The sequence below is a fragment of the Natator depressus genome, chromosome 7 (assembly GCF_965152275.1).
Source record: "Natator depressus isolate rNatDep1 chromosome 7, rNatDep2.hap1, whole genome shotgun sequence".
Lineage (NCBI taxonomy): Eukaryota > Metazoa > Chordata > Testudines > Cheloniidae > Natator > Natator depressus.
Window position 1 is genome coordinate 28776379 of NC_134240.1, and position 26752 is coordinate 28803130.

The 26752-nt window shown below is 45.6% G+C and overlaps 1 protein-coding gene and 1 long non-coding RNA gene across 2 annotated transcripts in view; both read left to right on the forward strand.

Annotated features, from left to right (window-relative positions):
• Positions 1-1617: 1617 nt before the first annotated feature.
• Positions 1618-24025, forward strand: LOC141991413 (uncharacterized). Its single transcript, XR_012640364.1, has 3 exons — positions 1618-1651; positions 20807-20842; positions 23944-24025. It is a non-coding gene; the product is annotated as an uncharacterized LOC141991413 (long non-coding RNA).
• A 2405-nt stretch (positions 24026-26430) lies between these two features.
• SUSD3 (sushi domain containing 3) overlaps positions 26431-26752 on the forward strand; it is a 49495-nt gene continuing 49173 nt past the window's right edge. The window contains exon 1 of the mRNA XM_074959701.1: positions 26431-26665. Coding sequence (XP_074815802.1) covers positions 26578-26665 — 88 coding nt within the window. The 5' untranslated portion in view covers positions 26431-26577. The remainder of the gene's footprint in view (positions 26666-26752) is intronic.

Genomic DNA, 26752 nt, shown 5'->3' on the forward strand with positions numbered 1-26752 from the left:
GATAATGCTGCCTGCTTCTTTTTTACAATGTCACCTGAAAGTGAGAACAGGCATTCGCACAGCACTATTGTAGCTGGTGTTGCAAGATATTTATATTCCAGATGCACTAAAGTTTCATATGTCTCTTCCTGCTTCAACCACCATTCCAGAGGACATGCATCCATGCTGATAACGGGTTCTGCTCAATAACATCCAGAGCAGTGCGGACCGATGCATATTTATTTTCATCATCTGAGTCAGATGTCACCAGCAGAAGTTGATTTTCTTTTTTGGTGGTTCGGGTTCTGTAGTTTCCGCATCAGAGTGTTGCTCTTTTAAGAGTTCTGAAAGTATGCTCTATACCTCGTCCCTCTCAGATTTTGGAAGGCACTTCAGATTCTTAAACCTTGGGTCGAGTACTGCAGCTATCTTTAGAAATCTCACATTGGTACCTTCTTTGTGTTTTGTCAAATCTGCAGTGAAAGCATTCTTAAAATGAACAACATGTGCTGGGTCATCATCCAAGACTGCTATAACATGAAATATATGGCAGAATGCAGGTAAAACAGAGTAGAAGACATACAATTCTCCCCAAAGGAGTTTAGTCACAAATTTAATTAATGCACTATTTTTTTAACAAGCATCATTAGCATGAAAGTATGTCCTCTGGAATGGTGGCCAAAGCATGAAGCTGCGTACCAATGTTTAGCATATCTGGCACTTAAATACCTTGCAATCCTGGCTACAAAAGTGCCATGAAAACACCTGTTCTCACTGTCAGGTGACATTGTAAATAAGAAGCTGGAAGCTGTATCTCCCATAAATGTAAACAAACTTGTTTGTCTTAGCGATTGGCTGAACAAGAAGTAGGACTGAGTGGACTTGTAGGCTCTAAAGTTTTACATTGTTTTGTTTTTGAGTGCAGTTGTGTAACAAAAAAAATCTACATTTGTAAGTTGCATTTACATGATAAAGAGATTGCACTACAGTACTTGTATGAGGTGAACTGAAAAATACTATTTCTTTTGTTTGCCATTTTTACAATATTTGCAAAATATTTGTAATAAAAATAATATAAAGTGAGCACTGTCAACTTTGTATACTGTGTTGTAATTGAAATATATTTTAAAATGTAGAAAAACATCAAAAACATGTAATACATTTCAATTGGTATTCTACAGTTTAGCAGTGCAATTAAAACTGATTAATCGCAATTACTTTTCTTGAGTTTATAGCGTGACTTAACTGCGATTAATCAACAGCCCTAGTTCTTACGTGTGTTGCCTCCTAACTCCTTCTGTACATTTGTATGTGGTGTACTGAGACTATAAACGCCTTGAGGCAGGGTCCATATCCTTTCATGGGTCTGAAAAGCCCCTTGCACACTCTGGGTAGTATACAAATAATACATAATGACTTTCACATTCTCCCTCACCTAATAAGTACCCTTTTAGGAGAGAAGACTGAATACTACCTGCAACCTGGTATTGAATGCTATAAATTTGAAAGCCAATAATTATGAGACTAGAAATTTAACTTTATACCTTAAACTAACTCCTAGGTGGATGTCTCTTGGGTGGTGTCTAATTTCCAGGATATTTTGCTGGCTGCTGTGCCAGAGGAGAAAGGACAGTTTCTGGCACGGAAGATGGTGCAGCTCAGGACTCTTGCGGTGAGTTCAACCTTTCCATGCTCCACTTGCTTGAGAACTTCCTGTTCACCCTAAGCCTCCCTCCTGACATGGCCAACTTCCCCTTGTTTCTTTTTCCTGACCCCCCCGACCCCCCACCCCCCAGAGACCAGGAACCAATAGGGACAAAGCAGGTTGAAAGGTGGAGCTATCCAGAGGGAGAGCAGATAGGTGGGGTCAGTGACTCTGAGAGGAGGGTGGGGTAAGGAGAAGGTAGGTGGGTATACATTTTTGATCGTTATATGGGGAGGTTAGAGGAGTAAGAGAAGACTTTTTGGGGGAAGAAAGGGGAAAGCTCAGAAACTGGGAGGAATTGAGTTGTGAAAGAGCGTGAAAGCATACTTCTCCTTTTCAGTCCCTCCATGCAGAATAGTGACCGCCCGTTGCATATTCTCCTCCAGCACTCTAAAGTGGGATGCATGTGGTCAAAGCCCTGTAACATGTATTTTGGTCTAACCCTCTCACACATTTTTATTCTCATACCTGCCTTGTCTGCCAATTACATTTTATTGCAGTGAGTTAGAAATCAGTTCTTTAATATTTCATACTCTCAATGGTGTAATGGTAACCTGATTCCACATTTTACAGCAAAGACAAGACAAATGATTGCAGCACTGTAATATGATATTTGCTAAATATGGACCAGATCCAATCCCATTAAAGTCCATGGGAGTCTTCCCGTTGACTTTCATGGAAGTTGGATTGGGATCTATAATAGAAGTCTGGGGAAAACCTTAGATCTTTTGGTTCTCACTGATATGCTTTCCTGTTTCTAAAGCTCCCATCAACAAAATACTTTGGGGCATAAAAATAATAAATTATTATAATTAATTGGAACAAATTCCCAAGGGAAGTGGTGGATTCTCCATCTCTTGATGTCTTCCAGAAAGACACCCAGTTTTGATTTGAAGAGAGGTTTTGGCCAAATACAAATTCTGCTGTGTCATACAGGAGGTCAAACTAGGTGAGCTAAGGGTCCCTTCTGGCCTTAAACCTCTATGAGACCACAAGACTATATGGTGTGGTATAGTATTGTGTCCAGTTCTGGGTGCCACATTTCAGCAAAGATGTGGACATATTGGAGCATGTCCAGAGGAGAGCAACAAAAATGATTCAAGGTCTAGAATACATGATCTATGAGGACTGAAAAAATTTAGTTTGTTTAGTCTGGAGAAGAGAAGACTTGGGTGGTGGTGGGGAACATAACAGTTTTCAAGTATATAAAAGGTTGTTACAAGGAGGAGGGAGAAAAATTGTTCTCGTTAACCTGTGAGGATAGGACAAGAAGCAACGGGCTTAAACTGCAGCAAGGGAGGTTTAGGTTGGACATTAGGAAAAACTAAAGCACTGGAATAAATTGTGTAGGGAGGTTGTGAATCTCCATCATTGGTGGTTTTTAAGAACAGGTGAGACAAACACCTGTCAGGGATGGTCTTGGTAATACTTAGTCCTGCCTTGAGTGTAGAAGACCTGACGATGTCCCTCCCAGTCCTATGATTCTATGAATATTGATGAAAAATGGAATGGATCTAATGCTGACTACAGACACAGAAAAACCAGTTCTCTCAGTGGTTGAGAAATCACACTGAGCTCCTAGAGAAGATTTTCTGAGTTTAAATAGATGGATAAATGCTAACATGCAGATATCGATTCGCAGGATGAAGCCTGATATATAGTAGTAAGAAAAGGTATTGCTTTTGTCCAATGGGGAAAATGCCCTCAGTTACTCATTCCTCCCACTTTAACTTAATCTGCTGCAAATTGAAATTCCAGTCTAGGAACTATAGGTAAGTTTCCAGCTAACTATCTAAATGACAGTAGGGGAATAGAGATGAATTTTAAGGAACTATTAACAGCTGATAAAATTCTGAGAAAGAAACCTTGTCATTAGCTTCTTCGTCCCAAGCAGTTGGAATTAGCTAAGCACCTCTTGATGCTCTTTGGGGGATGAAGTGAGCTGTAGCTCACGAAAGCTTATGCTCAAATAAATTTGTTAGTCTCTAAGGTGCCACAAGTCCTCCTTTTCTTTTTGGGGGAATTGATTAGTTGTAAGATGTATGGTTAGTTGTAAGACGTATGCCTTCTTGGTTAGCTGTAAGACGTATGTCTTCACCTTCAGAATTTCTCTATTATTCTTCCTCATGAATGTACTCGGGCATGTAAGCACCTCTCAATTGTCTGTGTTTTCAGATTCACTAGCTAGAATAAAAACAAGGATGCCTGGCATTGGAATCGCCTGTCTAACTCCTTTGGGTGCAATATTCTTTGAGGGATGGGATGCACTGATTTGAGGGACTGGAATGATAATCCAGTTGTCTGTGTCACAAGTTAGCTCTCTGGGAATGAGAAACATGGCTGCCAATTTTATACAGGTCAGTGTGTGATGTGTCACATGACCAGTCATGACAAATCACGGATTTCCCTCGCCCAGTTCCCCTTAGCGGTGAGAGTGGTTGTGGGGAGGAAGGACCTTATTCTTTGCACCCCTCAGAAGAGGGAACAAGGGCTTGCGGGGAGCTAGAGGCAACTTGTAGGGGTATCAGTTACTGTGTGGGAGACAGCCTGGGAGTTCCTGAAGTGAACCTGGGAGGAAGTTTGCTGTGGAGTGGGAGGGACCCTCACGGATTGCTACCCAGTTGGAAGAGGGTACCTGGAGTAGCTGGGGAGTAGAGATTGTTCAACAGTAGGGAATATCCTGGAGGTGGATGTTGTTGGAGTAGTGATGGGACAGTCAAGGAGATTCCTCTGCTCCTCCTCAATCCGCCAGCCATATTCAGCCCCTATCCCCACTTCGGTTGAGTGCCTGGCCCCATGCTGGCCCCCCTCACTGCCCTTGTCCCCTGATTCAATCCATTTTATCCTGTCCCCTCACTAGTCCCTCCTGTTCTGTCCCCTTGCTAGCTCCAGCTTCCCCCTTCCTTTCATTAGCCCTTTCTCCCCCCTGCCTTGCCACTCCCTCCTTCCCTCTTGGCTGTGCCATTTGAGCAGGAGACCAGCAGAGGGAGTGGAGTGCAGAAGAGGGAAGGCCACCTGCTCAGCAGGCACTGCACACCAAGTGTCCACCAGGCTAACTCCCTCCTGTTTCCTGGAGCCCTGCTGACTACGTGACATCCAGACAGTGCTATGGGAATGGATGTCGGGGGCCTGGAGGTGTGAGTGTCACTTGAGACACGTGACACTTGGCAGGTCTGTAGTTAGGTTAATTTAGGCCAATGGAGGTGCCATGGCCTTTCTGCTTTGGGGACCATTGCTGAGTGAGACTTGACTTAGACTTTAATATTGGTTCCCATTTCTCACGACATTTCTGAGTCACACTCTCTAAGGTAAGTGGGGAAACTGAAAGTATAAGCCAGGTATTTTGTACCCTATTTACTATTTATACTTCCACAGTGCCAAGAGGTGGTTCAGCATCATAGGCAATATTTATATGTAAATAAACCTTTGCACAGCTTTTTATTACTAAGCAAGGGCCAGCCTTCCCCTTTTGCTCATCATGCTGGCCTCATAAATGTCACAGTAGAGGTGGTTTTAAAGAAAGATTTGGAGGAGAGGGGTCCGTTCAAAAAGGGGGAGCCATACATAAGGGGTCACATGGATGAATGTGTGCAGAGGTTTGTATGAGAGTCTGATGAACAAACGGATGAGGCTGGCACCACCGGTGCAGCAGAGGAAACGGAGGAAGTGACATGGACCAGACTATAGAAAGAGGAAAGGTTGTGATGGCCTTTTGAAGGTGAGGGCAAGAAGTCTGAAGCTGATGGAGTGAAACATATGGCGTAATAATACTTCAGTGCCTGCCATCTGAGTATCTATGGGGCTAGAACCCACTTCTCTTCTGATGTCCATTGAGCTAGTTTAATCATTAATCAGTGCTCTCATGCATGCAAGCTTAATTATGGCCAAGGCTAAATGCAAGATTTTCTGTCAGACCCAGAGGAGAAATCAGACTGGATATCGTGATTCTGAAAAACAGACCGCTGCCTGCAGAGAAATTGGTGCATGGAGATTCTCCACAACCATCGGAAAAATACAGGATTTTGTAGGAAATATTTTGTACAGGGCTTCACCCATCCTTTTAGCATACTGCAGTGGTTCTCAAACTGTGGGGTCGTGACACCATTTTAATGGGGTCACCAGAGCAAGCATTAGACTTGCTGCGACCCAGGGCTGAAGCTGAAGCCTAAGCTCCATCCTGACCCGGGTCAGTGGGACTTGGGCTCAGGCCCTCTCTCTCCCCATCCCGGGGGCAGTGCTCAGGCTCCGGCCCTCCTCCGGGGGTCATGTAGTAACTTTGTTGTCAGAAGGGGGTCATGGTGCATTGAAGTTTGAGAACCCCTGGCATACAGTGTTCTATGGGAATGCCCCCAAGAAATTCTTTCCCCAAAAACACTTATCGAAGCAAAATCATATTGAGTAAATTCTGAGTTTTTTACCTAAATGGTGGAAATATAAACACCCTGTGGAACTGCTTTGGTGCACCACAGTGATCTCTTCAATTTTGTTGCCTCTGAAAAGTTAAACTATGACCTGTTGAGCAAGACAGATACTCATTGCTTTGTTTGCTTCTCTGCTGAATCTCTCTTTCTCCTTACATGCTTCAGATGTGCCATAGTGGAATGCCCAGTGTGACAGATACGGGGCGTGTGAGAGCTCTGCCCCAGAGGCTCTAAAGAGAGACATCAGGTTGTCCGATGACTCTGTGCAGACTTTTGAAGGATGTTGGTCACTTGCTAGCAGAATGTTTATTATCTGAATAGTTGAAGTGTGAAATTATGAAAGGTAATTGCAGAAATTGCCAGGAAATAACTTTGGGTTCCCCTAGGATGCTCGTCAAGCACCCTATTGCATCCACTGCTTTAGTGCGGCGATGTGGGAGATGTGACTATGTCCTGCAATATCTTCGGGAGATCTTACTGTATTAAGCTTCAGTATCATTGTGGGTAGGGATTGTATGTAATTCCCTGTGGGAGAGTGACCACAGCTGCCAGGAACTATGAACAGTGTGGGGTAATCAGATAAATTCACTCAGATTGTAACACCTCCAGAGAAGTACCACCCCTTGGAGACACTCACATATACTGGTTCAGACTGGATTCTCCCGAGACCAACAGACAAAGAAAGGACTTCCGGATAAATATCCTGAGTGTAAACTGACCCAGGGCCTGCTTCTGATCCAACAAGAGGACAGGACCTTCTGTCCAAGGGGAACCCAATCCTTCCTGGGAAGGGCTGGAAGGATTTTGGCCTACTGAGGGCCTGTAAGATTGATGGGTGACCTCTGGTAATCTTATTGGCATGTGTGTAGATTCTTTTATTGTTTTAATATATTTCCCCTGGGAGCCTAAAGTGGATGCCCTTGGTGGACCATGGAGGGGAAATGCAGCTGCACTTGCCATGAACTTTGACACCTTGGACCAGACTGAAACTGTTGTGAATATGAAAGACTCCTGCAGAACTTATCTTAGTGCTTTTCTCTTTTGCGTGTTTTATTGTATTGTATTAGCCAAAAGCAGGAGTGCTCTTCTGGGGGGAACATTCATTTTCTATTGTATCTGGTTTTAAAATGAAAAATTAATTCCATCTCTTTTTTTCCCCCCCCGTAGCTTATTGTTTATTATAGATGTATTGCAGCATCTTATAGAACGGGCACATTTGCCATGTGTTTTAAAAACCCATTGAGCACAAACTGCTGTAATATCTACGTTTGACATTTAATAATCTAGACAAAATATGATTCCATTTTCTCAGTTCCCATATCCCATATTTTAGTGGGGAATGTTGAGGCTCTTGCTATACGTAATAAATTACAAAAAATAAACTGTATCTGCTTGGGTTTAGGACCTAAATTCACCCTCCAGTCCTTGCTGAAGCTGACTCTGGATGCCCTGCAGGTGAGAAGTTTGGTTCCTGGCACTGGGTGACAGGTTAGTTTAGTGAACAAGGAGGAATCGTACTCTATGCTTCTACACTCTTCATAAGGAGAGCCATACGGTTTGCCTTTGCAATACCTTTTGCTGCATTTAAATGGCAAGCTAGATGCAGCAGAAATTTCACTGTGTCCTCCTTTGGTTACCTCCACGGACAATGAATGTTACAGTCAGAGGCCAGCAGACAGATAAGCTGCTGATTGGGTACATTTCAAACATGCTGGTTGGGTACATTTCAAACATCCTCTTTTCTGCCTTTAGGCAGCCTGAAAATGGTTGTGACATGGATTTCCCACTTGCACTCAGCACTCAAGAGTTTACATAACAGTGGGAGGCTGCGTTATCTTGAAGGTTAAACGCCTCAACAGCCAGTAAAACATTCTCATTTCCAGAATACATTTACACCCACTGATTTGTCTTTATAATCCAGTGTGATAAGATCCCTGGGGGTGTGGCAATGCGTGATAAATGCGTATGCACAAGTATATGTAAATTGATGTGTGCATGTGTTTTCTTGGGAATATTGCTGGTCCCTCAATAGCTAATTACAGCTGATGATAAATAAGGCGCATGGGGGAAGACTTCTTTGACTTCCTTGTAGTGTTTCAGAGCCCAGGCTCCAGCTTGAGCAAGAATGTCTACACTAGTTTTAGCCCCACCAGCCCAAATCAGTTGACCCAGGTTCTGGGACTCGCTGCTGTGGGTCTTTTATTGCAGCATAGACATACTGCTTGTATTACGTGGCACACTCTGACACTTCAATTCCACAGGAATTAAGAACTTCAATACTGATTCAGGCAATAACACAACTGTGAGTTGGGTAAACTGAGATGGCTGAATCTTACCTGTGCAGGAACTGAAAGATCTCTTTCAGATGTCTTGTTTTATGGGAAAGCAACAGGAAAGGAAATACTCCCCCAGGGGATAAACACACAAAAGTTTCTTTGATCACATTTACAACACTGGGGGGAGAGATGCATTTGAACTTGTCTTTGGACTTTCCCATTTGCTGCAATGCTGTTTTCCCTGAATTTTCTATCTAGTCCAATGTACCCTGGGTATTTTAGATTGTTTTACTTTCTCCAGCTTCCTGGCTTTTCTTTTCCTAAATCTGAAATCTAATTTAAGAGAATGAAGCACCACTAAATACCATTGAGACTAGAATTCTGGTACAGTGCTGTTGGATAGGGAGGAAAGTATTGTATTTAGCTCTTTGTTTTCTTTAGCTTGAACGGCAGCAGTCAGTACTATATATTTCTGACTACTTCCTTTTTAGACTTGGCTTATTATTTTTTAACAATTATTTTAGATTTATGTTAATTTAGGAAACAGGGACCTCTGTGATCTTAATTTATCTCGGGCTGAGAGCATTGTGGTAGCAGTGCAGTCAGCAATCCCTTCCATGACTGTTAAATCTGGATAACGAAGGACCTAAGGAGGAACCATGTGCTAGCATTCGATAGCACAGACCATGTTGGCTAGAGAGTACGACGGGGTCTTGGTTGTGTAATGGGTGCTGGACACAGACATCTTCACGATAACAAGGCATGCAACCATTCTGACATGGTGGGCTGTTCAGCACACAGCATTAGTACTGAAAAGTGCATGGTATAACTGAAAGCAGAATTTGACCCTACATAGATAGTAAAATATTAATGGACCAAATAGGCTTAGGAAGAAGGTAAAAAAGAAGAAATGCTTTGGGCTTCTAAGGTTTTGTGACCATGATACCATTGGTCCTATGCAGCTGCATGTTCTGTTTTGGATTTGAGTTCCCATTGCCTGCTAATTCAAAGTCAATCAAGTGTGCCTTGGCAAGATTTATTATTGCTTCCTAACTTGCTACTCTAGGAGCCAGATTATCCTAGTTATGCATGCACCTGATTTATGAGTGTGAATCCATGTGTGCACACAACTGGTCTGTTTGCAGGCACGCCTGGCCAGCTAAGGTGCTCCCTTGTACTCTTTGGACGTAATGGCTCAGACTATAAATAGACATGCACTCGGAGATGTAGGGTAAAAAAAACCCTGGCCCCATCGAATTCAATGGGAGTTTTGCCACTGACTTCACTGAGATGTGAGCCTCTTTTTCAGCTTTGTCATTCACCCACCCACAGAGGAAACATGGTGACTGTGCTGCTTCAACTGTACGTGCATCAGGGTGGAAAGTAAATCATCTAGCGTGGATGTCCTGTTCAGTGTCCAATGCATAGTATTTTTCAGGGTGTTTTCACTGTGAACATACAATATTCAAAAAGATGTGACCAGAGACACAGCGGTTGTAGTGCTTTTCCACCTAGTACTGGAGAAATGTTAAACCAGAGCAGTCAACACAATAAAGAGAACTCTTTTATGTGCCCGAGCAGCCCATCAGGGACCTGGAAGGATGGCCCCATTTAGAAAAACTACTTTGGAAACTTTTGTATTTCATACTTCGTGAGACCATTTCGCAATCTATTTTACATTTATGCCCATCATTTGCCCCACAGACCAAAGGTAGCACATGGAGGCATCCCTCCCTCATCCTATTCTCTCATGTTTCAATAGTAAGCACTACAGGTGGTCAAACTATTAGTTAATAATGTCTGTTACAAATATAATCTCTCTTTCAGTCAATGAAATATTCATGACCTGATCTGGATTGTCTGACATTTTCTTTGTGATATTATCCAAACAGGTTGGAAAATTAATTTTCAACCTACCTCTTTTGGCTTTTTGTTTCAACCTTCAGCTATTTGTTTGTGTTGTGTGGTTGGTCAGCCTAGTCACATGGTGTAGATTCTGTTCCCTGACTGGATGACTGAGGCACTTTAAACATGAGAATAACAAACCGTGAATACTACAAATTCTGGGACATGGTTTTGATTGGATAAATCTTTGTACTGCAGTGTGTAAATTTTGGGGATTTACAAATAACCATCATGAATCATAGAATCATAGAATATCAGGGTTGGAAGGAACCTCAGGAGGTCATCTAGTCCAACCCCCTGCTCAAAGCAGGACCAATCCCCAATTAAATCATCCCAGCCAGGGCTTTGTCAAGCCTGACCTTAAAAACTTCTAAGGAAGGAGATTCCACCACCTCCCTAGGTAACGCATTCCAGTGTTTCACCACCCTCCTAGTAAAAAAGTTTTTCCTAATATCCAACATAAACCTCCCCCACTGCAACTTGAGACCATTACTCCTTGTCCTGTCATCTTCTACCACTGAGAATAGTCTAGAACCATCCTCTTTGGAACCACCTCTCAGGTAGTTGAAAGCAGCTATCAAATCCCCCCTCATTCTTCTCTTCTGCAGACTAAACAATCCCAGTTCCCTCAACCTCTCCTCATAAGTCATGTGTTCCAGACCCCTAATCATTTTTGTTGCCCTTTGCTGGACTCTCTCCAGTTTATCCACATCCTTCTTGTAGTGTGGGGCCCAAAACTGGACACAGTACTCCAGATGAGGCCTCACCAATGTCGAATAGAGGAGAACGATCACATCCCTCGATCTGCTCGCTATGCCCCTACTTATACATCCCAAAATGCCATTGGCCTTCTTGGCAACAAGGGCACACTGCTGACTCATATCCAGCTTCTCGTCCACTGTAACCCCTAGGTCCTTTTCCGCAGAACTGCTGCCTAGCCATTCGGTCCCTAGTCTGTAGCTGTGCATTGGGTTCTTCCGTCCTAAGTGCAGGACCCTGCACTTATCCTTATTGAACCTCATCAGGTTTCTTTTGGCCCAATCCTCCAATTTGTCCAGGTCCCTCTGTATCCTATCTCTGCCCTCCAACATATCTACCACTCCTCCCAGTTTAGTATCATCCGCAAATTTGCTAAGAGTGCAATCCACACCATCCTCCAGATCATTTATGAAGATATTGAACAAAACCGGCCCCAGGACCGACCCCTGGGGCACTCCACTTGACACCGGCTGCCAACTAGACATGGAGCCATTGATCACTACCCGTTGAGCCCGACAATCTAGCCAACTTTCTACCCACCTTATAGTACATTCATCCAGCCCATACTTCTTTAACTTGCTGGCAAGAATACTGTGGGAGACCGTGTCAAAAGCTTTGCTAAAGTCAAGAAACAATACATCCACTGCTTTCCCTTCATCCACAGAATCAGTAATCTCATCATAGAAGGCGATTAGATTAGTCAGGCATGACCTTCCCTTGGTGAATCCATGCTGACTGTTCCTGATCACTTTACTCTCGTCTAAGTGCTTCAGGATTGATTCCTTGAGGACCTGCTCCATGATTTTTCCGGGGACTGAGGTGAGGCTGACTGGCCTGTAGTTCCCAGGATCCTCCTTCTTCCCTTTTTTAAAGATTGGCACTACATTAGCCTTTTTCCAGTCATCTGGGACTTCCCCCGTTCGCCACGAGTTTTCAAAGATAATGGCCAATGGCTCTGCAATCACATCCGCCAATTCCTTTAGCACTCTCGGATGCAACTCGTCCGGCCCCATGGACTTGTGCACGTCCAGCTTTTCTAAATAGTCCCTAACCACCTCTTTCTCCACAGAGGGCTGGACATCTACTCCCCATGTTGCGATGCCCAGCGCAGCAGTCTGGGAGCTGTCCTTGTTAGTGAAGACAGAGGCAAAAAAAGCATTGAGCACATTAGCTTTTTCCACATCCTCTGTCACTAGGTTGCCTCCCTCATTCAGTAAGGGGCCCACACTTTCCTTGGCTTTCTTCTTGTTGCCAACATACCTGAAGAAACCCTTCTTGTTACTCTTGACATCTCTTGCTAGCTGCAGCTCCAGGTGCGATTTGGCCCTCCTGATTTCATTCCTACATGCCCGAGCAATATTTTTATACTCTTCCCTGGTCATATGTCCAACCTTCCACTTCTTGTGAGCTTCTTTTTTATGTTTAAGATCCGCTAGGATTTCACCATTAAGCCAAGCTGGTCGCCTGCCATATTTACTATTCTTTCGACTCATCGGGATGGTTTGTCCCTGTAACCTCAACAGGGATTCCTTGAAATACAGCCAGCTCTCCTGGACTCCTTTCCCCTTCATGTTAGTCCCCCAGGGGATCCTACCCATCCGCTCCCTGAGGGAGTCGAAGTCTGCTTTCCTGAAGTCCAGGGTCCGTATCCTGCTGCTTACCTTTCTTCCCTGTGTCAGGATCCTGAACTCGACCATCTCATGGTCACTGCCTCCCAGATTCCCATCCACTTTTGCTTCCCCCACTAATTCTTCCCTGTTTGTGAGCAGCAGGTCAAGAAAAGCTCCCCCCCAGTTGGCTCGTCTAGCACTTGCACCAGGAAATTGTCCCCTACGCTTTCCAAAAACTTCCTGGATTGTCTATGCACCGCTGTATTGCTCTCCCAGCAAATATCAGGAAAATTAAAGTCACCCATGAGAACCAGGGCATGTGATCTAGTAGCTTCTGTGAGTTGCCGGAAGAAAGCCTCATCCACCTCATCCCCCTGGTCCGGTGGTCTATAGCAGACTCCCACCATTACATCACTCTTATTACTCACACTTCTAAACTTAATCCAGAGACACTCAGGTTTTTCTGCAGTTCCGTACCGGAGCTCTGAGCAGTCATACTGCTCCCTTACATACAGTGCTACTCCCCCACCTTTTCTGCCCTGCCTGTCCTTCCTGAACAGTTTATAACCATCCATGACAGTACTCCAGTCATGTGAGTTATCCCACCAAGTCTCTGTTATTCCAATCACGTCATAATTCCCTGACATCACCAGGACCTCCAGTTCTCCCTGCTTGTTTCCAAGGCTTTGTGCATTCGTATATAAGCACTTGAGAGAACCTGCTGATCACCCCTCATTCTCAGTATGAGGCAGGAGCCCTCCCATCACAGACGTTCCTGCCTGTGCTTCCTCCCGGTATCCCGTTTTCCCACTTACCTCAGGGCTTTGGTCTCCTTCCCCCGGTGAACCTAGTTTAAAGCCCTCCTTACTAGGTTAGCCAGCCTGCTCGCAAAGATGCTCTTCCCTCTCTTTGTAAGATGGAGCCCGTCTCTGCCCAGCACTCCTCCTTCATGGAACACCATCCCATGGTCAAAGAATCCAAAGCCTTCTCTCCAACACCACCTGCGTAGCCATTCGTTGACTTCCACGATTCGACGGTCCCTGCCCTGGCCTTTTCCTTCCACGGGGAGGATGGACGAGAACACCACTTGTGCCTCAAACTCCTTTATCCTTCTTCCCAGAGCCACGTAGTCCGCAGTGATCCGCTCAAGGTCATTCTTGGCAGTATCATTGGTGCCCACGTGGAGAAGCAGGAAGGGGTAGCGATCCGAGGGCTTGATGAGTCTCGGCAGTCTCTCCGTCACATCGCGAATCTTAGCCCCTGGCAAGCAGCAGACTTCTCAGTTTTCCCGGTCAGGGTGGCAGATAGATGACTCAGTCCCCCGGAGGAGAGAGTCCCCAACTACCACCACCCGCCTCCTTCTCTTGGGAGTGGTGGTCGTGGAACCCCCAACCTCAGGACATCGCATCTTATGCCTTCCAACCAGCGGAGTCTCCTTCTGCTTTCTCCCCCCAGACATATCGTCTGGTCCACTCTCCGCAATGGTACCTGTGGAGAGAACATGAAAGCGGTTAGTTACCTGTGTCTGCGTTGCTGGAACCCGGACATTCCCCCTTCTTCTTCTGGAGGTCACATGTTGCCAAGCTTCTTCACTGGCCTCTTGGCTCCGCTGTGACTCCATTGTGAGTCCCAATGGTTGTGTGAAACCTCATGATTTTCCTGACTATGATGAGTCTTGACAGATGCCCAGGCTCAGTTAGTGATCTCTTCAGTTAAAATATAAATATTTCCTGTCTTCTGCAAAAGAAAAACCAGCAGGTCTGCCAAAACCCTTTGTTTTGACTAATCTCCTCGTAAGTTGCACCTGATTTTGTGAAATATTTTATCCCTCACCCACAGTCATCCACTGAATTTTTCGATTTGGGAAGTATTTGAAGCTGAAGGCTGGAACAGGTTTCTTGTGTGACTGAAGCTGGGAAGACCAAGCTCAGAGAGTTGAATCTTCAAAATTTTGCATCCCTTCAAAAATCTAAAATTAGAAAATCCTGCCTGGGAAAAAAACCGTCTTTCAGAAAGCTTCCTACCTTTTATCTTTCATTCATGTCCAGATAGCCTTTTTAAAAGTAGCACCTATGACACACAGACCCATTCCTTATATTGCTCTGGCAGTACCATTGAGCAGCTTCATTTCTTGGATACTAGGGTGCCGTCTGGCCTACCGTGAGACCAAGAGGAAATGGACTTCATTGACCATACTCAAGGAGTCTCTCTGAACTGCTAACATAGGATTGAGGTTTCTTCTGATAGACAGCTCATATCTCATAGAGAAGTGCCTCTGCTGAATTTTCTAGTCTGGCACTAGGACACAAAGTTCTCCTCAATTCATTGAAGGAAAAAAACTGTTAGTCAAAGCAGAAGTTAGCCCCATGTTAGGATTTGCAGGGACCTGCCAAGCATACTCACCAGAGTGCCCTAACAATCCAGACAAAGCTCCACGTTTCATGCTGAGGGCTGGGGCTGCAGAATGCTTAATGTGGATTCTGTGCCTGCTGCAGAGGGGAACTTGTTTTATTTTTGGCCTTGAAATTGCACCTAATGTCTGAAGTCTGTGCCTGCCTCAGAAGCTATTTTTCTGAGAATAGAGCCCTTCATGAGTTGTGGTCAAAGTACAGTAATTCCTTTGAATAAGCCCAAAGTAAACTATTAAGATTATTCAGCTTGTAGAATTAAATGCGGTTTATACAGTATACCGCTGGCAGATTTGCAGCAGGAAGAGCCATCTTCCTCTTGATTTTTACCTAAGGAGGTACATTTCACAATTAAATCAAATGGACATGAGACAATCTTTCTTAAAAGCCCTTGTTAATAGGATTTAAAACACAAATATTTCTAACAACATTGCACACTGGTAATAGAGCAGGTTTTTACTTCAGGCCAAATATTTAAGTTATAGTTTTTCTGTTCACATTAACATGTTGAAAGCCTGACAAATGACTATTGCAGACAGTTGCTTGCATGAAGTGCAACTGTATTTTATACAGAGTAATAAACAGAGAGCAACTAGCTTCAACTGTGTTATTTCAGCCACTAGCAAACATATAGCTTGCACTTTCAGAAGTTGCTAATGACAGCTTGGGTCAGGAATATATTTCTTTCATTGCCAGCACTCATTAAGAATAAGCTCCTGAATCTCCAGAGTATCAAGGTGAATAAACTGCGTGGCTACAAAGGAACCAAAAGATACATCCCATAATTAGTATCTTGGCAGGTTTTGGAGTGCTGCCAAATCACACAATGTGTTTTGAATGTCTCCAACGCCAGTGTTTAGCTTGCGGTGGGGAAATTAGCATAAATATCCTAATAATTACTTTTCTTGTGTATTAGATCACATTGATATGTCCCATAGGGGAAAATAACTCACTTAAAGAGACTTTGGGAAAGTGATCACCATTGCACTTGTTCTTTCTGTTATAAATTTGAACTTTCAAGGGCATGGTGCATCCTTTTTAGTTATTTATTATATATTGAGGAAAAACCAGAAGAACATCAGAGTCATTTAATAAAAAGCAAAGTTGGTAAATTCAGGTATATATTTTGTTGTCCTTTGGTTAGAATCCATCTCAATGAAAAACATTCTGAAGGGTTAAGATATATAGGGCCAAATGCAGAAGCAACAATTCTGCCATCTGAAGCAACAATTCCCATTGACAATGGAAGTTTCACCAATGTACATGAGGGCCAAATTTGGTTCCTCCTTTAGAATGTTTTTAAAAAGTGAGTAATTGAGCCTTAAATTTTTTAATATGCATCTCAGAAGCCTCTTTTTCTGTAGCTTTTGTTTTGTTTTAAAAATAGTGGGGTTTAAAAAGGAACAGGTATAGATTGTTATGCAGGGGGTTTGTGCTGTGTATGGTATAGGACTGGGAAACCCATTTGGACAGACCATGTTTCTTTGAAATTCTTCCATCCTAATCTGTCCACATATGCTCACACTTTTTTAAATTGGTGGGTGCAGAGTCAAAGCCTTCCCTTACAAGTTCTCTAATGCGGCAAGATTTAAAACAGAGAACCTCACCTCGCGCCGGCTACTGATTAAGAGGTATGCCCTTGCTCAAGGTCATTCTGATTTCCTCTTGTCTATTTTTTCCCACTCCGGGGGGAGTGGTGGGAAGAGGCGGGGCAGGGTCATCCTCTGTGAGAAGCAAATCCTTTTGCCTTCTTTCATGGTGAAATCTGCTAACTTGCTGATAACACTAGGATTCTGAGGATCTCGTGTTTCCTATGAGAAATTCTGTTCATGTTTAAAGGCAACAATTCTTAAATCTTTACAAAAGATCTTGTTTCTAGGAGCTATTAGGTCTTCAGTGATATTGCTCAGCCCAGCACTATTCTTAGCTGAGAGGAATCTCTCTCTCGCTTGCTCACGCACTCCTATTTCTAGCACCATTCTCCTGTTTGTTCATCTACACAAGCACTCTACCCAGTGTGGGAGTCTTCGCCTCTGGTGGACTTGCTCTCTAGAACTGGCTTCAGCTGTTTATGTGGCCACATTTCATTTCTCCCTCCACTTCTTTCTCCTACATCCTTCCTATTCCTCTTGTTAACTCATTTCCGGCACAAGCACCCCCCACTCACTCCCAGCCAAGGCCTCTTAAAACCACCACTTACTTGCTGCTCCTTCTCACTGCCTCCTCATGCTCCTGGGGCAATTCTGCACCAAAAAATTAAAAATTCTGCACACAATGTTTTAAAATTCTGCAGATTTTGTTTGTCAAAATAACACCATATAATCACACCAGTTTCAATTATTTTGGTAATTTATTTCAAAATACCTGTCAGCAAGTATGTCTGTAACAATACAGACACACAAAAACTTCCCCCAGGAGTAGAGAGTTAAAGGAACCCCCACGACAACCCAGTTCCTGCTTCTCTGCCCCCCTTCTCCCCAGCCCAGATACTCACACCTCCTCCCCCCGTGAGCCCAGCCATGGGGTCCCCCAGCCCAGACACTCACACCCCCTCTTTTTCCAGAGCCCAGCTGTGCCCTCCCCTCCTCCCAGCCCAGACTCTCACAGACCCTACCCTCCTAGAGCCCAGGGAGAAACAGCCTCATGTGGGGTCCAGGGTTTGTACTGCGTTTCCTGCATGCCACTTCTTACTTCAGGGCATGCGGGGAACTGCAGCTGCTGGAAACCCTCCAGTTTCCTCTTCCTCCCCCCCCCGGCCTTGTCTTCTATTTGCGAGCTGGGCTCTGCCAGGTCCAACAGCCCATAGTGGTGGCCAACATTTCTGCAGCCTATTTCTATGGGGGGAAATGGAAATTCTGTGTGGCCAACATTAATTTCTGCAAAATCCAGCATTGTGCAGAATTCGCCCATGAGTATCCTCAGAAGGCTCTCTCCCTTTCCCAGACATGGGGTGGTACAAATGCAACAACCCAGTCTGTGGGCTTCTCGGTCATGTAGTTATGCAGTGGCTGACTGTCCCACTTCCAGCTGACTAGTGACTGCCTATCTCCCTCATGAAGGGTCAGTCGATGAGATGGGGGTGGCCCTTGTCTGACAAGCCCACACCAAAATTCACTGTGGGAGGGGATAGCTATTTAGTATCCTCCCAAACCTGATGGAACAGTAGGGGGGAAGTCTCCAGACCCTCCACCCCAAAGATATCCATAAGTGTTCAGGGCTCTGGATATAAAAGAGGGTGATGGGAGTGCAGGCTGGATGGCTGGGGATCATGGTGGTTCAGGGCCTAAGTGAAAAAGAGAGAGCACCAGCTTTGGTGCTGGTTCTATGCAGCAAAGCAGGAAAGAGAGAAACTGATTGGTTTGGGTGATAGTGAGGAAGGAGTCTGCTCTGGACTGTTTTAGCTGCTTGCTTCTATGTTAATATAGGCAACCTGAGGCAGGTTTGCAATAGGTTCCCATGTGTTTATCAGTAATGGGAGGGCTGTCTAACTTCATGATGCTGTGCAGTATGTTTGTTTGTAACACTGGGATTTTGCATGTTTTTAAAACTTTTGTCTCCCTCCTATTCCTAGAAATGGAGCAAACAAAAGGGGAAGAGAATTATTTGTTTGCTGTTAAAATTTTCACAAGTGAACTGTGAAAATTTAGCAAGTGACATAGTCCAGATTACCATGGGCACTGAAGCCAAAACCAAACAATGCTTGGTAAGGCTGTCTCTGCTGAACTGTAACAGTGCTATCCCTCTATGAGGCTATAGTTTGCACCTTACAAAATAAAGCTGTATTGTGCTGGAGACAGAAATGATTGTTTCCATAATGTTTGTTTTCTCAAGCAAAAATGCATGTACATTAGGAGCAATTGGCCTCTTATGCTGTGCTGTTCATCGCTGTTCCATGGGATGAATTTGATCCCTCCTTAAATGAATGTACCGTTTTCAGATTCTGTTTTGATCAGAGATGCATCTGTATCTCTAGTACAATAAGTCACCACAAGTGCTTTTTATAGCAGCATTTACAAGAAATTCATTGATCTATGCCCACACGCTGTACCCAAGCCCTTAATAATATTGGATTGTGCCCTGTAAAGAAAGTGTAGGGTTTTTAGGTTATAGGAAAATCCCATTTTTGCTATACAGTTTGGTGGGTGTTTCCCTTTGTTATTGTCTGGGCACAGCACAGAGCTCAAGGTTGTGCTTTAGCCCCATTGTGTGTGGGTAGGACAGGGGTAATGAGTGGGTAGTAAATCAGGTTAAGCCTACAGCATACACTTCCCCACAGACAGAAGTAAATCTCAAGCCCCTTGTGTACCCACTCCCTTACCCTTGTGGGGGTGCTGAGAGCCATTGAACCCAACAGTAAACCCTGTATATGATGGAAACCACTTCAAGTCTGGGTGTGTGGCAGTACCCCCCAGCACTCATAGGGTGACCAGACATCCCATTTTTAAAGGGACAGTCCCATATTTAAGCCCTCCTGCAGGTAACCTGACTTTTTCTTAAAATTGGGCTAATTGTCCCGTATTTTCTGTCTCCCGCGATCAGTACTGGCAGGTCCTGCTGCTGGCCGGATCCCTGCTCGCCAGCCGCCCACCCACCAGCAGTGAGTGGGAGGGTCCAGTGGCCGACAATGGGGGTGGGTGTGCAAGGCTGGTGGCAGGGCAAAGCTGCAGCATGCGGGGCCAGCTGCTCCCCGTCCTGGTCTGTCAGTGCAGCCCCCGCAGCATGCTGGCTCTTGCTCCCTGTCCCGTTTCTGGCCGGCACTGGCTGCACTCTGCGATGGCTGGCGAGTACAGCCAGTCACCCGGCAGCAGCCGGTTACATGTCACCACATCAGCCATTTACATGCTCCCCCCTCACTGTCCTCCCTGCTTTGCCCCTTTGCCCCCTCCCAGCCCTGCTGCTCCTCCATATCCCTTCCCCACCCCCCCATCCCCCCCAGTGCGGCGCGTCCCACTCCCAGTTCTGCATGGAGAACAAGCCCCTGGTCGTACTGCTCAGCTCACCAACAGCCTGGCCGGCAGGCTCCTTCCTTCCCCCACTGCCTCGGGCTGGGCTGGCACTCTGGTAAACCCCAAGACCCTCTGGCTCAGTGCGCTGGCCAGGAGGAGCCAAACCCTGCATATGCCCCATAGGTGCCGACTTCTGCTCCCACCGGTGGGTGCTGACCCCTCTCTGCCCCTGGCCCCTCCCCTGCCCTGCCCCCCTTTCCGCCCCTGCCCTGCCCCCATTCCAACCCTTTCCCCACATTCCTGTCCTGGCCCCACCACTCCCCACTTCCTCCCCTGAGCGCGCCATGTTCCCGCTTCTCCCCCTCCCTCCCAGCATGCCGCCAAACAACTGCCTGGCAGCGGCAAGGCGGGAAGAGCTGGGAGGTAGGGGGAGGAGCGGGGATGCGGCGCGCTGGCGCTCGGGGAAGAGGCAGTGGAGGAGGTGGGGCACAGGTGGGGGGGGAGTTTGGCTGCTGGTGGGTGCAGAGCACCCACTAATTTTTCCCTGTGGGTGCTCCATGGAGTCGGCGCCTATGCGCCCTGTTGAACTTGCTTGAATACGAGTAATTTTATCAGGTGTCCCATATTCAGCATAGGGAAATATGGTCACCCTAGTTGAGCATGATTGCAGCCTTTGGTCTTAGTCCCACAATTGACAGAAGTAGCTGGGTGGCCAGGATCAGAGCTCTCAAGAATGCAGGATTGGGGTCCTCCGAGCTACCTGTTCATTTCTTTTTCCCATGTGTTTTTACATGCAGCACTTCCCACGAGCACTGGGTAGGATCAGGCCTAAGGTAAGGACTGCAGTACAGTGTCATCATTTCTCGAAATATATATATTCCTATTTTAACAGCAAAATGTGTCCACTCTTACTGATGAAGACTTTCAGTGAAGATGTAAACCCAGGGTTGTGAATTCAATCCTTGAGGGGGCCATTTAGGGATTTGGGGCAAAAATTGGGGATGGGTCCTGCTTTAAGCAGGGGGTTGGACTAGATGACCTCCTGAGGTTCCTTCCAACCCTGATATTCTATGATTCTATGTACATGCAATATATTGAAAGAAACTGTCATTTAAAAATATATTCAAAGAATATTAAAGAGTGATTTGTTTATTTTCACAGTGTAGTTTGGTGAAACATAAGATGAACTGAAGGCTTTAGTGGAAGTAATAAAATTGACTGAGTAACTTCTGACCTGTTCACATTATTGCATTTTGGCACTGGACTGTGGTGGGACATATGAGGCATGTGGTGTTTAGGTTCCTGATTGTGGTAAAACCTTTGTTTTTCTGCTCTATCAGTGATTCATCTCATTTTGGCTCCTGTTTGTCACATGTTTTCTCTTTCACTCTGATGTAAAATTGTGCAATAGCCAGGAAAATAGCTCTCCAGCTGTGCAAACAACAGATTTTTTAGTTCACTGGCTATTCTGAAAAAAAAAATTGTTTTAAGTCCAACCAAAAATGATTCCCCCCCCCCCCCCAGTTCAGCAAAACAAAAAGTGGAGAAAATAATTTGGGGTTGAATGAACTATTTTGTTTGAAATGAAATGTTTCATTTTGATTTTGAGCCTTTTTAAAAATGTTTTTAAATTGTTCTTAATAAAACTGAAGGGAATTTCAAAATGAAAAGTGAGCTGAAAAATCAAAATGTTTTGTTTTGAAAATGTCAAAAGGAAATGTTTCTATTTTTTTTTTCAGGTTTTTTTCTTTCATCCGAAACAATCGGTGAAACCAACACAAATTTTGCAAAAACATCTCAAGGTCATTTTTTTCACCAAAAATAGTTTTGGCTGAAAAATTTCACCCAGGTCTAATCCACTTGCCTGTTGTTAACCCTCTTTGACCTGAGTGGCTAATCAAAGTTTGAAGCCCTGGGGACACTCTATATAGTAGTAGAAATTGATGAAAAATTTGGTGTTCTTTTTGATGCAATCTTCTTTCTTTACAAAGAATGTACAAAGTCCTGCTTCTCTGAATGCAGGAGGAACCCAAGGCAAAAGGAGTAGGCCATGTCTGTGCTACAAGACTATAGTGGGCTAACTATGGCGCCCTAGCTATGCTGGTATAACCCTGTAGCATAGACGCAGCCTACAATGAGGGAAGGTGTTTTTCCATTGCTGTAGGAATACCACCTCCCCAACCGATGGTAGTTGGGTCGACAGAAGCATTATTCTGTCAATAGAGCTGCATCTGCACCAGGGGTTAGGTCAGCATAACTACATTGGTCAGGGTGTAGATTTTTCATGCCGTGAGCACCCTAGCTATGTTGACCTAAATTTTAAGCATAGACCAGCCCTCAGCTTACAGGACCAAGCTTCTTTTCAGCCAGCATCCAGAACTTCTCTCTAGGTTTCTTTCAGGGTCAAACAGCACTTGCAAGCATTTGCTTGGATTTCTTCAGGCTGTCTGCCTGCCTCTGGTTTTGTGTTTTATACACACACGCACTCCATCTGTCTCTGCCTCTCTCTCAAAACAATAATCAGCATAAATCCCCTCTGCTCACACAGTCCAAAACTCTTGAGTGTGTCACATAACCCTTTTTGTTTTAGGTAGGGGATTGTGATTAATTTGCCCACACATTTATGTTAATTGAAGTGTGTGTTCACACCCATCAATCTCAATGAGGTTTTAACTCAATCCATAACAAGGTTTCACCCAGCTCATAACATTATTTATTGATATTACAGTAGCACCAAGAGGACTCCATCAAGACTGGGACTCCATGCCACAGGCTTTACTAATACATATTAAGAAGCAATCACTGCCCTGAAGCTTGACTCAAATGTGTACTGTATTATTAGAGAGACAAGGATAAGGTAATATCTTTTATTGGACCAACTTCTGCTGGTGAAAGGGACAATTTCTCAAGCTCCATAGAGCTCTTCTTCAGAAGTTGGTCCAATGAAAGATATTACCTCACCCACCTTGTCTCTCTCATATGCTGGACTCAACACAGCTACAGTAATACTGCATACAATACTATTAGTCACTTTCAGAACACGTTACTCACAAGGACCCTCTTACACAATATTGCCTCCTCTTACAGGTACCTGCTTGTGGATTTGAAATGCATTTCCCCTGGTAGCTGCAACTGTCTTAATTTTGTATAATATTAGCAAACAACTCGGTACCTCACTAAATCACTTAAACAATGGAACCCAAAGGTGATAACTATCCCTTTAGTTTTGGTGTCCGGAGAGAAGTCTGTTCCAGGTACAGTGGGCTTCTCTATAGGCCTGATCCCAAGAATTTCTTTACATCTACAGCTCCCAGAGACATCAATGGTTCGGCCCAATTAAGAAAAAAAAAAACCTCTGTCTCGGGATCCTGGCTTACCCAGTGACCACTTTGAAGCTGAGTAAATAATTTAACCTCTCTGTGCCCAGTTTCCCCACCTGTAAATTTGGTTAATACTGACTGCGCCTACCTCTTAGAGGGAGTGTGGGGCTTAATCAAATAATATTTGTGAAGCGCTTTGAGATCCTGGATGGGAGTTGCTATGTAACATAAGTGCTAATCGTGATGATTACAAATGTTTTTATTCAGTGCAGAATCTTGAAAGGGTTTTTAGAGCATGTTTGTACTTGGCTTTTGTTGTGTAGCCATAGGGAGTGGAAAGGAATTTCAGTGCAGTGCATCACGAGCTGTAGTATTTCCCCAAAGTCTGATCTGTCATTCTAACCCACGTGAATCTTTTGTTTTAGACATATTTTAGTTACAGATGTGGAAATACCAGGCAGTATTCTTTGTGGCGTTTCAGTGAAGAACGTCCATATCCAGTAGCATATCATACCTATGGCTGAGTAGCCATTTCACTTCACTCCACTATATCCTGCCAAAACAATATTGGCAGTGGAATTTGTTACACTGTTGGTGTGTTTGGTGTTTTGTAGAATCTCATCTCTCCAGTCCATTGCTATGAACTGTGGTTCTGGAACAAAGCTCTGGCTCAAAAATAACAAGACGGTAAATCACCAGAGTGAGAGTTAATGGCCACAGCAATTAGTCTGGGCCCAGCTCCATATGCTCAGCGATATCGACCGATGCTCCCTTCTGTCCCTGCTGTTCCTGCTATTACCTCTGCCTCGCCAAACAACACAACCTGCTGAAGTATATCGTTTCCAAATCAGCTGCTGATGCCAACATCAGCAAATCAGAGAGATCACCAAACCCCATGCTTGTCCACTGACAGCAATGTGAGTAAGTAAAGAACCATCTGTGATCTTTTATTTTTTTTAAAGAGAGAGAGAGAGAGAGAGAGAGAGAGAGAAAGTTGTAGATGTTATGTGAAAGTACTGAATGTTATGGGTTGGTGCCCAATTAAATGGGGTGTGCACAGTGGCAAGTCCCATCCAGATGCAAAGTAAAGTGATCGTGGCACTGTCTGTCCAATAAGTTTAACTTTGTACCCTAATAAAATGATAGAACAAACTTCTGTGACACATACAGTGTCAGATCTGGATCCTAGAATATAATGGCATGATGAGCAAGAAGTAGACTTGTTTACAATGAACAAACCATGCCAGACAAATTAGATGGCTCTGCAGCACATGAGGATCCCCTTGCAATGGGGAAATTTTCCAGTTGTTGGACCTGCTGAATTTATAACCATGTTGTGCTTGCAGATTGATACAAAGTAGTCTCAGCATGGCTGAGAATCTAGGCCAATGTGTCTTAATGGGTGGTACTTTATACTGTACTAAGAATAACTTGAGGCATCTCACCCTTTTTTCACTGGGCTTCTGTAGGGTGTTAGCTTTAAAACTTACATTCAATATATACAACGTGGCAAACAAAATAATTGTTCTCAGATGGAAACTTGTTTTGATTTGAGCTTGGATTTGAGAGTATCTTTAGGGAGAGAAGGGTCTGATCTATACTCACAAGGAAAACAGAGCTAGTGGAAACAATGACACAGTCTGTCAGGGCAGCACAATTAGAGGTTATTGCTATCGTGATATGGAACAGATGGGAAATCTTGGTTCCTTCTGAAGAGGTCTTTGAAATAATGAGTCAAGCTGCATCCTTAAAAATCCTCCAATATTCTCCGGCAATGGCCCCAAACACTACTGTAAGTAGTAAGTAGTATTGAGATGGCTGATGGCCCATTAAGTTAGGAAAGATGATCTTGTGGTTAAGGCACTGGACTGGAACTCAGGAGACTAGGGTCTGCACAGGCTCCTTGAGACATGTGGGGCAAGTTACTTAATCTTTGCAACTCAGTTCCCTGTGTGTAAAGTGTTAATAGTGCTTCCTTCCTCCCACGCCCAGCCTTTGTCCACCTTATCTGTTTAGATTGAAGTTCTCCAGGTCAGTGGTATAGGGGGCCTGCTCTCAGTAATGACCATTGTTGTCAAGTAGTGCAGTATTGGGTGCATGGATGGTGCCACTCAAGGGGACACTTGCTGAAGTTAAAGGCAGCCACATGCAGTAGTAATGGCTGCAAAGTAAAGCCCCCTGCATAAATACACCGACAACCTTTGTGTTGCTGCTGTGCCTTGCCCCTGCCCTGCACTCTCCTTTTTCCGCACCTTCCCTTTGCCTCTCATTTGTGTTTGCAGATGTGAGAAGCACCCTCGTGAGTCAAGAAATGCCCATCACCCTGTAGCCACCATCTGCCCTCGCCCTCTGGGCCTTCCCTTTCCCCATCACTAGGGTATCCCAGGGGGAGCAGACGGCACTTGCCTGCAGCCTCAGCCCAGTCCCGCTCGGTTTAGCTTCCTCCAGCCGGTCAGCCAGGCCAGGCCCCAACTGCCGCGTTTGGGGATTGTGTTATCAGCGCCAAGGCCAGGGATTAAGGGTGACTTCCAGGAAGGGGGAGGGGGTCCCACCCTCGCCAGCTGATCGTCAGGAGCCCCCTCCTGCCGTCCCAGCACCGGCTGGAAGTTCCGCGCCAGCCATCATCGGGCAAAGAGCCACGTCTTGGAGCAAGCAGGCGTCCAAGCCCCTGCGGGGGTGGGTGCCCACGGGTCTCCAGCAGGTCTGGCTGCGCTTGGGGAGCTGCGTTCCCAGGCTCTCCCCTGCCTTTATCAGCCCCCCAAGTGCCCGGCCGGGGCTCGCCGCTGAGGAGCCGGTGTCGTGCCTCTGGCCCAGGCGAGACCAGCAGCAGGGGAGCCGGCTGACTGCAAATCTCTGGCTGCCAAGCGGTCCGGGGACCCCGGAGCGCAAAGGGGCAGGATGGAAGGAGACGCGTCTCCTCCAGCCCGGGCAAGCGGCTAGATCTGCAGATCGGCGGGAAGGGGAAGTGGGAGGAGGGGGGGTCTCCAGGTGCCAGCCCGCTTCCCCCGGCTGCGACAGCTCGGGGGAAGTGAGAGCCGCGAACCGGGGGAAGGAGAAGTGAGCGTGTCTGCGGGGGGCGCCCGGGACGGAGCAGCGCGGCCGGGTGGCCGCCGCGTGTCCTGCTGGGCAGCGAATCGCTCCGCCTCGGAGGGGCCGCGGGGAGCTGGAGGCTGCGAACCCTGCACCTGCGGGACGAGCTCGCCGGGCTCAACCCCAGCCGCGCGCGGAGGGCAGCCCGGGCGCCAGCCATGCAAACGGCCACCGCCTCCGGGCTGGATGTCTCGAGGGCGGGCGGGCCCCGGGAGGACGGGCGCAATGCCCCGAAGAACTATACAGGTAAGGGAGCCGGAGCTGCAGCAGCCCTGCCGAGCGCTGCTCCCGGGGCTGAGCCCGCCGAGTGGTTGTGCCCGGTGTGCCGGCAGC